The 16,070-nt window shown below is 33.3% G+C and overlaps 2 protein-coding genes across 12 annotated transcripts in view; one reads left to right on the forward strand and one right to left on the reverse strand.

Annotated features, from left to right (window-relative positions):
• LOC108344517 (protein ALWAYS EARLY 3) overlaps positions 1–7,598 on the forward strand; it is a 28,761-nt gene extending 21,163 nt beyond the window's left edge. For all 9 annotated transcript variants that reach the window (XM_017582950.2, XM_052871716.1, XM_052871717.1 and 6 more), the window contains 6 exons: positions 1,383–1,616; positions 3,186–3,347; positions 3,463–3,606; positions 3,690–3,914; positions 4,385–4,663; positions 7,034–7,598. In XM_017582950.2, the coding sequence (XP_017438439.1) occupies positions 1,383–1,616; positions 3,186–3,347; positions 3,463–3,606; positions 3,690–3,914; positions 4,385–4,663; positions 7,034–7,198 (1,209 nt within the window). In that variant the 3' untranslated portion in view covers positions 7,199–7,598. The remainder of the gene's footprint in view (positions 1–1,382; positions 1,617–3,185; positions 3,348–3,462; positions 3,607–3,689; positions 3,915–4,384; positions 4,664–7,033) is intronic.
• An 850-nt stretch (positions 7,599–8,448) lies between these two features.
• LOC108319948 (sucrose nonfermenting 4-like protein) lies at positions 8,449–15,700 on the reverse strand. 3 transcript variants are annotated; one of them, XM_017551291.2, is made up of 14 exons: positions 15,472–15,700; positions 14,973–15,167; positions 14,762–14,849; positions 14,211–14,390; positions 13,578–13,715; positions 13,429–13,488; positions 13,012–13,101; positions 11,622–11,726; positions 11,350–11,494; positions 11,100–11,273; positions 10,771–10,834; positions 10,544–10,613; positions 9,045–9,159; positions 8,449–8,969 (listed from the first exon to the last, which is right to left on the reverse strand). In XM_017551291.2, the coding sequence occupies exons 2-14, from the start codon at positions 15,095–15,097 to the stop codon at positions 8,878–8,880; spliced, it is 1,446 nt and encodes a 481-aa protein (XP_017406780.1). In that variant the 5' UTR covers positions 15,098–15,167; positions 15,472–15,700; the 3' UTR covers positions 8,449–8,877. The 3 variants fall into 3 exon arrangements, with proteins under 3 accessions (XP_017406780.1, XP_017406770.1, XP_017406764.1); XM_017551281.2 differs by having other exon boundaries at positions 14,973–15,209; XM_017551275.2 differs by having other exon boundaries at positions 14,973–15,274.
• Between the last annotated feature and the right edge of the window lie 370 nt (positions 15,701–16,070).

Raw genomic sequence — 16,070 nt, forward strand, 5'->3', positions numbered from 1 at the left:
AGAGATAATGTCAATTTATGGTTTTGTAGGGTTGAGTTAGGCTTAAAGTCCACTTAAAAAATCCCAATACTAAACATCTATCAAATCAGGGAGAACTTATGTTAGATCCCGAGCAGTATAAAAGACTAGTTGAAAAATTAAATTATTTGCATTTACTCATCCTGACATTTCCTTTGCAATCAGTATGGTAAACCAATTTCTTAATTCTCCATGTCAAGATCATTGGAATATAGTCATTTGTATATTAAAATAAATTAAAGGAGCTCCTGGAAAAGGGTTGTTATATGGTTTCAATAACCATACAAGAGTTGTTTGTTATTCAGATACTGATTGGATAGGATCTCCTTTTGATAGAAGGTTTACGTCCAAATATTGTATCTCCATTGATGGGTGTTATAATTTCGGGTAGAATGATGTATCTTATTACGATACAATCTATATATACAAGGCTAGAAAGCTATTTTAGGAAGTATAATAATAGCTTCGAGACAACCATATCCCTATGATTCAGGGATATCCCCATCATATATTGTAATTATAATTTGCTAAATAAGGAAACAATAAAACATAAAGACAGAAATAATTCAGCTAATAAAACATATTCTAACAATGGGAACTTGATCTCTTGGAAAATCAGAAAACAAAGTCTTGTGACAAAATTTAGTGCAAAAGCAAAATATAAAGCTATGACCTCAGTCACTAGTGAGCTTGTTTGGTTTAAACAATTTCTTAGAAAATTACAATTTTGAAATATCACTTAAATGACACTTATATGTGAGAAATAATAATCTTGTCTTTCATGAGAGTACTAAACACATTGAGAATGATTGTCATTTCATTTGAGAGAATATTGTATCTGGGTACATCAAGATTGAGTTCATTAACTAAAGTGATCAATTAGCAAATATACGATTATATTTGTAACAAACTTGATATATACTATTTATATACACTTGCTTCAGGAGAAGTGTTAGATATATTAAATTATTAGATATCTTACACACACACACACACACACGTGTGTTTGTACTGGCGAAAACCAATTAAACTAGATTTTTTTTTCTCATATACCTAAACTTTTCAAGTTTTATCTTTTTATTTGTCATGGCTCTTAGGATCTTGCAATCCTCAATGAAATCCTATTATCTGGTGTTGGTATCCCTGAAAATTTGAGTAGGATCCTGATTTTAATAACCTTAGAAGGAATTGTTACTCTACTAGCGAATCAGTACAGAGTTCATTGTTGTATTTAGTTTTTAAATATCTGCATTGCTCTTCTCACCTCACTTTTCATCTTGTAACCCCATTCATGTCCCAAGTAGTATGATCACTTCACAATTTTCTTTGTCAATAGCATAATTTGACACATTTTTGTATCTCAGGATGTTGACTGCATGCCTTTGTATCCACTTGAAAATATGCCTACATCTCTGATACAACACAATACCTCTTCCGCCCAAATAAACGAGAACTTTGTTGAGCTCAAGCCTAATGGAAAACTGAAACAGAGAAAGGTTGCTGGGCACACAATATTGTCCCCCGGCGAGAACTCAGATACCAGTAAAAGCCTTCATATATCCCCCACTCTGCATGGACCTGGTGCTTTATCAAAACAGGTACAAATTTGTTGAGTTGGATTTTAATTCTGTATTGTGATGATAATTTGATTGCTTTAATTTCTTCACGATGTAAATTTCACATTAGTTCAGTCATCAGTGGCCGAGCTAGACCATTAGGAATTTAGAAATATCATCGTATAAAGGAGGGTCATTTCAGAAAAATAAAATAAATAATACAATAATTTTGTTAAAAGATCGTGTATGGTACAAGAATTAAGGGAATATACAAATTGAAGAAGGCAACTGACTTGCTGTCGATGAACAAGGCTCTGTCCTTGAGCTTGATATTTATCAAAAAACACTTGCCAACGGATCATTTTCTTCTCTTGTTCTCAATGATCTTTCAAAAGATATTCTCTAATATTTTGAGGACTTAATTTTTGCTGTATAATATTCTGGTTCAGTTGTTCTGATTTCTTAACTCTGCTGGACTTGAAGCTCTTTCAACTTTTTTTTGCATCAATCAGTGAAACAAGTAAACGATTGTGGTAAAAAGAATAGGAATATTGCTTTATCATAATTTGGGCGTATATTCTCACAGTGCATGTATCAGTATTCTGAGCTGAAGGAAGAATTGGTGCAAGTGAAGCTTTTTGGAGGAATCTAAGAAACATTATTGAGTGCAATAGTGATTCTGGAAATGTTTTGTTTCTGTAAATGGCAACACATAGTTGTAATGTATCTATCTTGAATTGACACTCTCAAAGTCTCTACCTCCTTGCTTAAAGTTAGGAACCCAGAAACAGATTCCGGGTTCTCAGAGAGACTGGTGAGAAAAACCAAAAAGGGAAACTCAAAGTATAGTTTTCTAATGTTTTTATTGAATTACGGAGACCTAATAGAGAATCCTTTATCTAGGAGTTGTTTGTTATTCAAATGTTGATTGGGTAGGATCTCTTTCTAATAGAAGACCTATTTCAAGATATTGTGTCTTAATTGGTGATAATAACTTGATCACTTGGAAGAGTAAGAAACAAAGTGTTGTGACAAGATCTAGTGTAAAAGCATAATATAGAGTTATGGCTTCAGCCACTTGTGAATTTATTTGGCTTAAGTAACTACTTAGAGAGTTATAATTTGGATATGTCACTCAAATAACACTTATATGTGATTATAAGACTACTTTTCGTATTAGTTCTAATCCTATCTTTCATGAGATAACCAAATACATTGCGATTGACCGTCATTTCAATTGAGAGAAGATTGTATCTAGAGACATTAAGATTGAGTTCGTTAACTCAAGTGATCAGTTAGCATATATTTTTACTAAGTCCTTACAAGGACCGAGAATTGATTATATGTATAACAAATTTGGTACATGTGATTTATATGCACTAGTTTGTAGAAGAGGGTTATATATCTTGTCTTTTATCTTCTGTTTTTATGTTATTATCTTTGCCTGTTATTATTTGTATTTTGGGCTTAGCCCATATTCTTTTTATTATAAACACAGTACCCAAAGTCTTTTTTCTACACAGGGGAGATTAATCTAATACCTAGTTTTCACTATATTCACTAATCCCTATGCAGTTTTCTAATCTTATATTTTTTCCCTTTAATTCGTAGGTATTTTCTTCAAGCTCCAAACCACAACCAAAAGTTGTGTGCAGCGAGATTGGTAATGTGCAACTACCATCAAGTTCTCAACCTTCCCTTCTTGAACATGTACATTCAAAAGAAGCTGACACATTGGCTATTTCAGATTTGAATCGTGCTCTAGACAAAAAGGTGTTTCCCAATTCCATCTGCCTTTACCATTGTCCTGTCATGATAAAAGAAAATATCTTTCTTTCAAATATTCCTTTCTAAAATGAGTTTTGATCTGTTGATTTTGAACTTTTAGGAACGTATATTATCTGAACTGAAGCACATGAATGATGGGATATCAGAGAGCCAGAAATATGGAGACAACTCAGTAAAGGATTCAGAACTTTTTAAGAGGAATTACGCTTCTGTACTAAAGCAATTAACTGAAGCAAATGAACAGGCACGAATCTTCAATTGTTTTTCATCCTTACAACTTCTGATTCCAGTAATTTACAATTGTCTGAATGTATTGCACTTTTGCAGGTTTCCTCTGCCTTGTTTTGCTTGAGGCAACGCAACACATATCAAGCAAGCTCCTCCGTTTTTTCATTAAAGCCCATGGCTAATTTTGATGATCCTAGTGGTCAGGCGAGCTCTTCCAATTGTTCAGCTTGCCACAACCAAGAATCAATATCTCAGAGTCATATTGCTGAAATTGTTGAAAGTTCTAGAAGAAAAGCACGGACAATGATTGTTCAAGCTTCTCAGGTATAGAAAGGCAGCTAATTGCATCTAATTAAATTAGTAAATGCAACATTCGGATTAAATTATGTTACAAACTAAAAGAACACAGCACTCAACAAAGTTATATATGGAGTGCTATTTAATGTTCATGCCAAACAGTTTGATCTTCCAGTTTTCTCATTTTTATATTAACATGAATTGCATACACTGCACAGTACAGTCACAGCTGTGCCACTATCTATAAAAAAGGTCATTACATCTCCCTTTAGGCAATATGCAGTAAAGTTTCTGAAAAAACATTCAAGAAAATGTTCCTGCTGACTGATCTATTTAAGCTTCAGTTTTATGATAAGATACTTTGTTGACTTCTTCCTTGATACACCTTATAAATAAATAAACTAATAACATGACATTTTCACAGGATATCATTTTCAGTTTTCTTGCTGACTATATTCTAGTGATGTACTTACAAATTTTCATAAAAACCATTGCAGGCAATGTCAAATTTAAGAACGACAGAAAGAATTGAGGATGCAATAAATTTCATCAATAACCAGCTTTCTGTGGACGAACCTACTGCTTCAGTCACAACTTTTCCGCATGCAGATTCTCTTTCTCTGGCTTCTCATGATCAATTGGCTGCCAGCGTATTAAATCCCTTGACAAGTTGTCATGTACAAGATGCTGAACTCAACGGTTCATCTGACCAAAATGAAATGAAAATTCCCTCAGAACTAATATCTCATTGCCTAGCTACGTTGTTCATGATTCAGGTAAATCACATTCCACTGAATTTGATTTTTACTTGAATGATTTTCATGGTCAATCTCCCCTCACTATATTCTGTTGCTTAGTCATTTGAACTTGTGGTAGTTCAACAAAACCTGACCTTATGCCAAACACTAACTATTTTATGGACAATTTCTATGGTGCTTTTATCATTTAAAAAAAATATATTTTAAATAGTATCATGGTATTTTACATGGTGCTGTGTATTTATTTTATTATGGGAGATGAACAATTTATTTTAAGGCAGACTTCTCCATAAGACAGCCATTTGACTTGATATGGCTGTTATTGTAGATAACTGTTTCTATCAAAGTATCAACACTATCAACTTAATTTGTTGCCTTCAATTATTTAGGATGACTAATATTTACTCACTTTTTTGTAAAATTATTTTCCTGTACCATCTTGGTTTAAAGAATATAAACCTAGGCTGAATACATAGTGGCAGAATAAACACCAAGGTGGAAATAGCAGCATTCTGACAATGCCATATTTACTTCTCAGATCTCTCTACAAATATGTTGTCACGAACTAATTATTATAAAAGCTTAAGTTGTTTGGTAAAGATGCGATAATGGTTTATCTAACCTCCTCTAGCACAAGCGGCCTATGGGTGCAGTTGCAAATAAGGCAAACACACCCAAGTTGTGTTGAAAAACCATTATTTAGAATTGGAGCAGTATCAAAGTCTAGACCACTTGGTCATAGAGCTTCCATACTATGTCATGGACCAATTAACCTAAAAACTTAAGCTATTAGGTTAAAAAACATAAATGGTGTATTGATTGTATAAGTGTCATATTTACATTCATTCTGTATAGCATGCAACAGTTTAGGAAATCAGGAAAGGCATGAAACTTGGTTATAGCAGGTCTAGAACATTAAAGGTGATACCTATATTTGTGGTGCACTTTTAAATGCTAAATTGAATTTAATTCCACTTGTTATCTAGGTCTCAGGAAACAAAGAAATAGGTAGAAGTTATCATTTATATTACAACATTTGAGTTTCTTTAATATCTAGTATTTTCTCTTGAACTTCAACTTCTCTTCAATTTAAAATTCAGTGTGTTTAGACCATATCGGAGCTATTCAATTTATAGGGGAGAAAACAATAGTCAATTACCCTATTTTAGACTGATAATATAAATATAGAATCAATTTAATTCATCATATTATCAACAGTTACTATGTCTATAGGATTCTAACTTATTTACGAGATTAACAGTTTCCCTCAAGTTTTTTTTTTTTAATAAGCAAATAAGTTGAAGCATATAGGTCATATCCACCAAGTTTCTTTTTGTTGGTTACCATAGTAACAAGATAAGAACACAAAACTAAAATAAAAGATGAAAAGAGGAGCAAACAAACAATAGACAAAAAAAAACTCATCAGAAAGTTACCAACAGTGAATGATGGAACATAACAGAAAAAGAACAAAAAACAGAAAATATCCATGATTTCTGAGAACTTTACAATGAGTTAGGTTTTCCTTCCCATTAGTTCTAAAATACCATATTAAAAAGTAGATTTTAATTTAATTTAATCTAACAAAATTTACTTGTAAGATTAGATTTGCTCTCATTTATATAAGGTTTATTCTTATTTATATATATATTTTTTAGTTATATGTTTAAACGACGTTGAAACTACACATTACTTCATGCAAAATATTGGACATCTACGTTAAATTAGACATTTGAAAGTGATCTAACAGTGAGTAGTACAATAAGCCTACCAAACGTTACTGAGTCTTTATTCTCTACATATCTCTGAGATGTGAAATCTTTAATATACTCTCTTACATTGTGGATAGGTAGTTACACAACAGGTGGCACAATAAGTTCAGTAAATTCCATTAGAATATGCTGATACCGTGTTTAGAGGAGAGAAATTCATAAGGGATATAATGAATTGTGTTTAGACCGCAATGGAGCCATTCATTTTATAGGGAAGAAAACATAAATACTAAATATTCATGTATCCTATTGTAGGCTATTAATATGAATATAGAATCAATCTAATTTATCTTAGTATCAACAGCGTTACTATATCTTTAAGATTCTAACACTAAAAACTTTTTACCAACTACGTCTGTTCACAAATTGTTTTCTATTCAATAAAAAGACAATAATACACATAATCAGGGTCTCGTATTCATTACGCAATTAAATAGGGACGCCATTCTCTAAGGTTGCTTTATGTAAATGCTCATGATACAAAAGATAAAGTGTAGAGTAATAGAATTGGTACTACATGTTAATGAAATATTCAAAACACGTGATTAAATCAGTTGTCCAATTGAAGACCTTTTACCTGTACACCCTAACCTATTTTTGAAAAAACAAAATGCAGAAGTGTACTGAACGACAGTTTCCCCCAGCCGATGTCGCTCAGGTACTAGATTCTGCTGTCACCAGTTTGCAGCCATTATGTTCAAAGAATCTTCCAATATATGGTGAGATACAGAAATGCATGGGCATTATAAGAAATCAGATATTGGCACTCATACCTACATAGCTCGGACGCGTTCCTTTGTTGTTTGTAAATGTGCAATATGGTTTAACTCTTGCTGACGTGATCTCTATGGAGGCTCGTGTGACATACATACCTACACTTGAGACCCTGATATTTCGTTTTAACATTTGAAGCAGGGAAACTATTTATGTACTGTTAATACTATTGTAGCCGGAAGAAAAGAGAAGATTAATCATCTTATTCTCTTTTCAGATGTACATATTTTTGAAGATCAAATTATAGTGAGGGAGTAGCATGTAGCATGTATTATTCAGAACCAGTATTGTGTATGTCAATCATGTAAACGCTAAGAGCTGTGTGCATGCTATTGCCAAAATGTGAACAACTTAGTGTATATTCCTACACTGTAATTGTAATCTTAATATTCTTTTTTTTTTCACTATCTTGATGCTTTTAACATCTAGAATCCACATTGATAACAGTTCAAACGTTACTGCATAATATGGTTTGGAACGTTGTAGGTGCAGCTACAATAAATCTATCTCGGTATGGGTAGGCGTCATTTTTAACATTTTGTCCTGCCTTTATTATGCTGGGATTGAAGTCTTGTCCGATTTTTTGTAATTGCGACTGATTATTTGACTTTCCGTTTAACATTCAAGTTTTGACAACATACGCATTACCTTCGCTCTTCTGTGAGTTTCGATATTATACCGGATTTCCTTTGAAATGAAATTTAGTTCAAATCGAATTCAAGTCTTTCCCTATACAAGTTCAACATGTGTTACCAACTCACCCATAATTGTATTTAACCGAGCAAAACTGTATTCTGCAATATCGAACCTATCCTGTTAAGGCTATTTTGATTAGTTTTGTATTTTACTCTAATGGATTAATAAAAGACTAAAAAGTTTTATATTCCATACTATCCTGTAAAGGATATTTTGATTAGTTTTTTGTATTTTACTCTAATGGATTGATAAAAGACTAAGGTTTTATATTCCATAATTTTTTTGGCAGCCTTTATGGTCGCCCAAACTCCATTCATTGTTTTACGGTGTGCATCATGTACTGTGACTTGCTTTTTACTTTGGAAATATTTTTCTGTTCGGGTTCTGATTATCGAGAATAGCCACCGAATAAATTTCATTTTTTTAAATTTAGTCCCAACAAAGATATTGATGCATTGTTTTCGCTTATGTCCACGGGGTTGGGGGATGAGGAAAAAACATAATATATTTGCCTATCACCACTCCACAAAAAGGATAGTTAACAAATGCTATTCCTCGAACTAAAGCTAGCCAACAAAAAATAGTATTTCGAATATTGGTCCTCCCATAATTTTTCCCCCGAAATTTGTGACTTCACAATATATGAAACGATTACACACATTGTGCACTCCCCTTTGCCTGTATCCATATGAGGAGGACAACATATTTGAACATAATATGAGTAGGGAAAGATGAATAAATTTGGGGCAATCAGGCTAAAATTTACAGGCCTCTTTCTCTAGCCTAAAATCTTAAAACAAGGCAATGAAGCAAGAGGCCAAACCAATTGTATTTCAATGAAATAAAGATGAAATCACCGTGTAAAAGCTCTGGAATCTCTTCTTAGTGGCTGTGGCTGTGGCTGGGCCGATGATGGTTGCCTGACTATATGCATAAGTGTCATGACCACCACACTATCTGTCAAACTTGTTTGGTCACCAACAATCCAAACTAACCAAGGAAGAACTTGAATATGTCACTCAGTGATATGATGCCTTCTACCCGCTTGCTGCCAGCTTCCACAATGACTAGCCGCCTCACACCTGCATTGAAGTCTAGTTAAACTAAAAATCAAAACAAAAAGCTCCTTTCATCTGATAAAGGCCAAAGAAACGTGCCTGGTTGTGACAAACGTTCCATCACTTTATGCAGAGAATCAGTTCGCAAACACATCTGACATCTTTGACTTCTTGGTTCGAAAGAACTGTAAAAATCTTGCCCTAGTTGCAATGCCTGGAAAAATAGACCAACTCAGGTACTATCTTGATAAACAGTTAAAGATGCAAGCTTTCTCCCTTGTTCTTCAACTGATTTAACAATTAACATAGACCAAAATTATAAAAGGAAATACTGGAACAAAAGGTTAACAACTTCAATTTTTCCTCCCTAAAATGTGGCCGTGTAAAAGAATCCAAACAAGGGGAAGAAACCGAGTGACTTTCAGGAGATAGACATACAAATAAATAGCAAAATCCTTATAACTGGCATTAGCAACGAATTAAGAGGTTTCATTACAAATTAGATAGAAGAGTCCATTTTTCCCATTTAAAATAAATACAGCGGCAATCCTATTTCACGGTACTATAGCTCACCTAATTCAAATCAGCCATTAAGGGCAATATTGATTATCCCTATAAAAATCAGCATTTTTCTTGAGTGCTAAAAATATTCTCCACTAGGTGTGGGCAAATGGTGAAGGTGGGTTTACATCAGCACAATGAGGAACCGAGTATTGAAAATTAGAAATTGGAAATAAATGAAAGATTTCATTGAATTGAACTGCACACTCAAACACAAGTTATATCATCCAACTTCTCCCAAAATTGAGCTAAGTTGACTTTAGCTCATGGGAGAAGCTCCAATTTATTTTAATTTCTTATTTTCTTCTTTATAAGTGTTTATAGAGAAGTCCTAAAAAACAAGCCCCTTCATCATTTTTCTTCTTATCCATATATCACAAATTTTTAGGAAGCCCGTTATATCAGCTCATTTTGACCACCAAAATGCTACAAGCAGACTAGTACAATTTGACCTGGATTATTATTGCCGGTGTCTGTAATTAATCTGCCTAATTCTTCATGACAGGTTCCAACAAATGGGATATATTACCAACATTTAAAGGATAAGTTCACTTTTGGAGTTCACACAAGACTTAGAAAAATAAACATCGGGGAAAGTACCTCTTTATTGGTAAAGTGAATGCCTATTTACATTATGTACACATTAATTCATTGATGCATATTAACTTTCAACACCAGACAGAAGGATATCTAACCTCTGCATCAACAGCACTACTATACTACCATTTTGAATAAAAGCAACATAGTTCCATGTCAGACTTTACATTACCAATTAGCATCACATCAAGCTCTATATACACAACTTCAAAAGGAGGGAAAAACACAATTAAAGTATCTTAGTTCTAGATACTCTTTGTAGTGCTGCCTAAATTTAGGGAGGAAAATCTCTGATTTAACGAAATTCTTAACATCACCCTCATGCAATTAGTGTCATAAATTGGCAAAACTACCTAACCAGAAAAGATGAACTTTTCATATTTCTATTTTTTTTTTATTTTCATGAATTGTCAACAGAAGTATTAAGGAAAAAAGCTTACCTGATGAACCGTCATTTCATCAAGATTAATATGTGTATAAGTTCTGTCCTTTGCCAAAGCTGTTATATCACTGTAAAAACAAGGAGGGGAAGAAAAGTGAAAACTGGACAAGTGCCTCTAAACATCGAACTGGTGGTAGGACAATTTAATGATTGGACCATAGATTGATTCCAAGTATCTCGAACAAGGCATCAGTGAGTGTACTGACAAGTATAAAAATAACTAACCTTCGACAATATATATCCAGTAATGAGTCACTGTCATCAACTATTGGAATTGAACTTACTTGCGCTACAAAAAAAAGAGCAAGATGTTACATTAGCATAAGCAAACACCTCTATAAAAAGTCATTTCTTTAAATCAGAAGATGGATCATCCTTACTTTTTATTTATTCTAAACATTCATCTTGTATTTATTGTTTAATTACACACGAAAACAACCCTTCTTCTCAAAATGGAGAGAGTACCCTCTACCATCAACTCAATGCCTCAAAAATATAATAGGATACCAGTTTCTTTTGTACAATATGTTCAAAGTTAGACAAAGAAATCACACCTTGAACTAATAAGTTTAGGGCTGAAGTAAGTGAAGCATTTGGTCTCAACATTGCTAGAGGCTGGCAATTTGGCTCCCCAATTTTGGGCACCCACGTACCCACAGGGATTGCACAGATTGGAAGTTGAAGTATGGGCAATGAACTAGAACAATTCCTAAAATACCTGCAAATGCCTGAGAAACCAATTTGGTAAGAATCAACCAAATCTGAACAAACATACATATAAAGAAAGTTCAGGAAAAAACTTACATTTAAGGATTCCTGAAAGTGAAGCAAGATGTAGCAGCTGGGGAAATGAGCCATCTTCAGAAGATGAATGAATAATAGGAACTGTTGAAATTCCATTTTGCAGGATCTTCAGAGCAATCTCTTTCAGATTATCATATGGCCCTGCCTGCATAAATAAAACAATCAATGTATAATGGTCAGAATGAAAACAAGCATCATCATATAAAAAGTAGAATTACACAATAAAGGTATCCATATATCAATGCCACGAAAAGCCAACATAAAACACTTACACGGATAAAACCTTGTGTAAATGCTGTCCATTTTCCTTCTTTCCAAGCCGATATGGTATGTGTTTCAAGCTCCTCTTCTGTCAGATTGGACCCATGATTTCCAAGCTGAGAAAAGGACCAAGTTTTAAAAAGCATTACCAAATATTGAAGATAAATGGAGTGCAATTCCCTAAATTTCTATTTTTAGAGAAAAATAAGATAAGAAATATTTTCTGTTATGAAATTTCTCCCTTCGTTATCTAAAGTGTGAATGATTTGCAGAAGATTTAAATTACTTACATCATGTGTTACTACTCAGTCAAAATTATTTTTATACTAATATAATTTTTATAATTTAAAATTATAATTTAATTCAACACAGTCTTAAAGAAATTGGATTTAAAATTCAGTACATGTCAAAATTATATATTTATAGAGATAATTAATTAACTAAACTATTATAATTTGTTAATTAGATATTTTTATAATTTGAAATAGTATACAAGAATTCAAAAAATACATTAAAGTTTATTTCAAAAAATTATATACAATTCTGTCAAAAGGGTATGTTGTCATTTAAATATGATTTAGATTATGTCATTTTGGTCAGACGCAGAGAATCAAACACAACATAGAATGATACTATTCTTATCCTTTTTCATCTGGTTTTGTTTTCCATTGCGTATTAAACAAAAGATTACAATTATCTAGTTCATATCCTATCCTGCTCTAATCACGCTCCCTTGTCCTATTCAAGCTCCCCTGTCCTATTCCTATCCTTTTTCATCCCATAATGTCCACCAAATGGACCGTGTTAAAAGGTTTCTTCCAGGAATTTGAAAAAAAAAAGGTTAGAAATTCTTAGAAGACAGACCAAATTCAAATTTTGATGTTGCTTCTTAAAAACTAGAAGATAAATGTTAAAGTAACTCCGTATCGTATTGTTTACGCAAATAACATGCATTATCTATTCATTACTTATTCATTGTCAATTGCTCAACTATTATTCAGATTCTTCTGTTTATTTTTTTCGCAATTGGGTCTGGCCATTTATTTGATGGAGCTTGCCATGGGGCAAGGCTGGAGATACAGTTCTTGCAAGAAGATGGTTGGACTTAGCACACAAGTTTACAATTGTACTAAATTAAAGAAATGTGAAGCAATGGGTCCACCTTTCATGAACAAAATTAACTATAATTCTATAACCAAGTAATAAATATTTCTCTTTGGTTTTCTAATTCATTTCTTTTATGTTCTTGATAACAGGTTCTGTAATTTGTCATACATCTTGTATATATTGATATTAGCCTTTCCAAGTTATTTTAAGTGTAATACAAACCATGACGACAAGAGTTTTTCAACCAAAAACATGCCAACAAGATGGGCTAATACAGTCTTGTACTTGACATACCTCTCTTAAAATTAAAATAAAATCCAAGGCACTAAGAACTCCAACAAACTGCCCCTTGCAGATGTCCCAAAGAGGAGCCATGGGAATTCCCTGTAAAATTACTCGATTCATATAAGTAGTATGCACAAACTACTAATCAGCAACAGAAAAAACATACAGTAATACTACAGATGAATATGCTAGAGCATAAAATGAAAGATGCAAAACACTCAAACATTGTCAAAGCAAGAGATTTCGAAACAACCTCTCAAATTCAACAAAAGGATTCAAAAGTATACAAGTTATTTCCAGCCTATTTACCCAGGAAAGAAAGGAAGTAACATGCAGTATCCAGTATTCAAAAAGATTATTATTAGCATAATCACTCAACATATTTGAAAAGTCAATATAAGAATTATAGTCCAAGCAAAAAGATACCTGCTCATGCAGTATGTGGAATGCCTGTTTCACAGGCAGATCGACATCCAAGGTAACAACCTGTGGCCAGATGTCACTAAATTAGTAAATTAAGTAATTCTAGATGGAAAGTCGCCAAAAATAACGGGTTGATGGTAAAAGTTCCAAACCTTGCCTGACTCAGGAAGTAATTCATATGCTGTGCACGAAGATAGGAATGAAGAAATACGCTGACAAGAGGTCTGTACATCAGCATCTGATATCCTTGGTAACAACACATTACTTAATGTACCATCTGTCAATCGGACCTGAACAATGAATTTTCATAAGCAAGGAAACGAAAATCTTAATCTATAATCTATAATAATAAAGGTGATATGATGTTTTGGTAAAGACTTTCTTAGACTAAATTACCCTTCATCTGCTGGCTCCATAAACTACTACTCCCCCCCCCCCCCCCTCCACATATTCTATTCAATCTCTTTACTCTCTCTCTTTTCCGTTCATCCCACTCCCCAAAGCACTGACTATCCCAAACCTTCTAAGATGTGAGCAAACATTTACACACAAAAAAATATCAATTTATGTCAGACCTAGATAAATGAGTATTACAGAATTAAAAGACATTAAAATAATGGGATCTAGGAGTTTCAAAAGGATTAAATACAATCTTCAGATAGATATCAGTATGAAATCTATTCTATGAAATTTCAGTACCAAGTACAACTCCACCAGCCAGTATGAGAAAGAGAATATATGCTCGTAACAACATTAACAACTGTCAAAGTATGAGTAATGTTTACCATGCGTCGAAAAGCCTCGTTATCCACATCCATGTTAGATCCAGAAACTATGTCTGGAGTTAAAAGAGGTACAAAACTAGGATCAGTAGCCAATAAAACAGTATTAACTATCCCATATTCTCCAGATAAACAGGGTTGATGCTCATCATGCCGCCATTCCCCATCAACATAAAACTTGTACTGCATTCAAAAAACTATGTAATAAGTATCTAGCCACCAAGAATAAAGGTCAAACATTTTAAACCCATTGACACCTTCATAAACAAACTTCAGTCAGAAAAAGGGGCGGTATCTCAAAAACATTTATTGAGAAAATCAAACATCGCAAAACAAAATCTCAAAAAAAACTGAGATTGTTAATAGATCTTGCCTTCAAAACATCTAGAAATAACTGCACCGTATAACTGTTCTCTTATGCTGTCTATAAGGTATTGACATTAACACAGCTCAGTGCGAAATGAACATTTTGCCACCAAAACATAAATTATAAACAATAGACCACAAAAATTATGAAGTGCACAAAACTTGTTAGTCAGACACTATAATATGACCTGATGATAACCAGGGGCCAAGCTATGAATGACTTGAAAAACAGTTGGGCAGCCTTCCACTGGCGACATTTGTAGAAGTTCAGACCACCTGGAAAGTGACACGAATCCCACGAAAACCAACACAATAAAATCAGAAGAAAGTGGAGCCCTTTTCACCAAATGGATGATGGTTGCAGAAGGATTAAGGTGTGTTAATCTACAAAAGACTCACCGTGTGAAAGAACCGCTTAGATACACACTTATTCCCCCATATGGCCACACAAACCGCATGGGAATTAGCACAGCCCCTGCCACACCACCAGCATCCCTTGCAGAATCCACGCTTGGACTGAACATTTTACCTCCAAATTCAGAGTGCTACACTGATAATACCCTCCAAGAACAACACTTCATTGCATCATGCCACCTTGTTCAATTCGTATAGTGAATGCAGCACCAATTCAATGCACTAAGAAGCCAGAAAGAAATAAAAAAGAGAGAAAGAAAAGGAAGAATTCGTCCCAAATCAAAATCCTGTCGGGAAAATAAAAAGTCAAAATTTTGATGCTTTGTTTCACGAAAAAATGTAAAACAGCCAGTGCCCATAGCTCACTGCAACAGAACCAAATAGAGATTTGAAGAAGGTACGAAAATCGACACCCCAATTTGCATGCAACAAACTCATTGACTAACAGACACAAAACCCTAACCCTAAATCGAAAGAAACGTACCAAATCGAGCCTCGAACGTCCACGAATTTAAGAATTTCTGGAGGAAAAAAAGACTTAGAGGAAAAAAAAAGAAAAAAAAAATATAGAAACCCTATTGAAACATAAGAGGAAACAGGCTGAGAAAATCGAAGATGGGTGAGCTAGGAAAGAATCCAACCGTGAAAAAAAAAATACCAAAAAAGACGAAACCTTGAAATAGATGCTGAAAATTTATCACTGAGGCCAAAAACAAAAATTGATGTTAATTTAATCTGAACATAAAGAAAGGAACAGGGTCAATGAATTATGATTAATGAATCTGCTGCTGACTAATCATTGTTAGAGAGAAAAAATAATTTGTTTTTATAATAATAATAATAACAATAGATAATAATAATAAATAATAGGAAAATGTCAACATGCATGATTTTAAACATCTAGAGAAATAGTTTTTAGTTAAAAGATGACATGTTAATTAATGTTTTAAGAGCTTAATCATAGTCAATAAATCACTTAATTTTCAAAAAATAATTAATGAGATGCAATACTTTTATTACATCAGTACATCTAAATTAAATTATTGGATACGCGTATATAATAAATTTATTAATTTTATAATA

Source organism: Vigna angularis, chromosome 1 (genome assembly GCF_016808095.1).
Source record: "Vigna angularis cultivar LongXiaoDou No.4 chromosome 1, ASM1680809v1, whole genome shotgun sequence".
In the NCBI taxonomy this organism is placed as follows: Eukaryota; Viridiplantae; Streptophyta; class Magnoliopsida; order Fabales; family Fabaceae; genus Vigna; species Vigna angularis.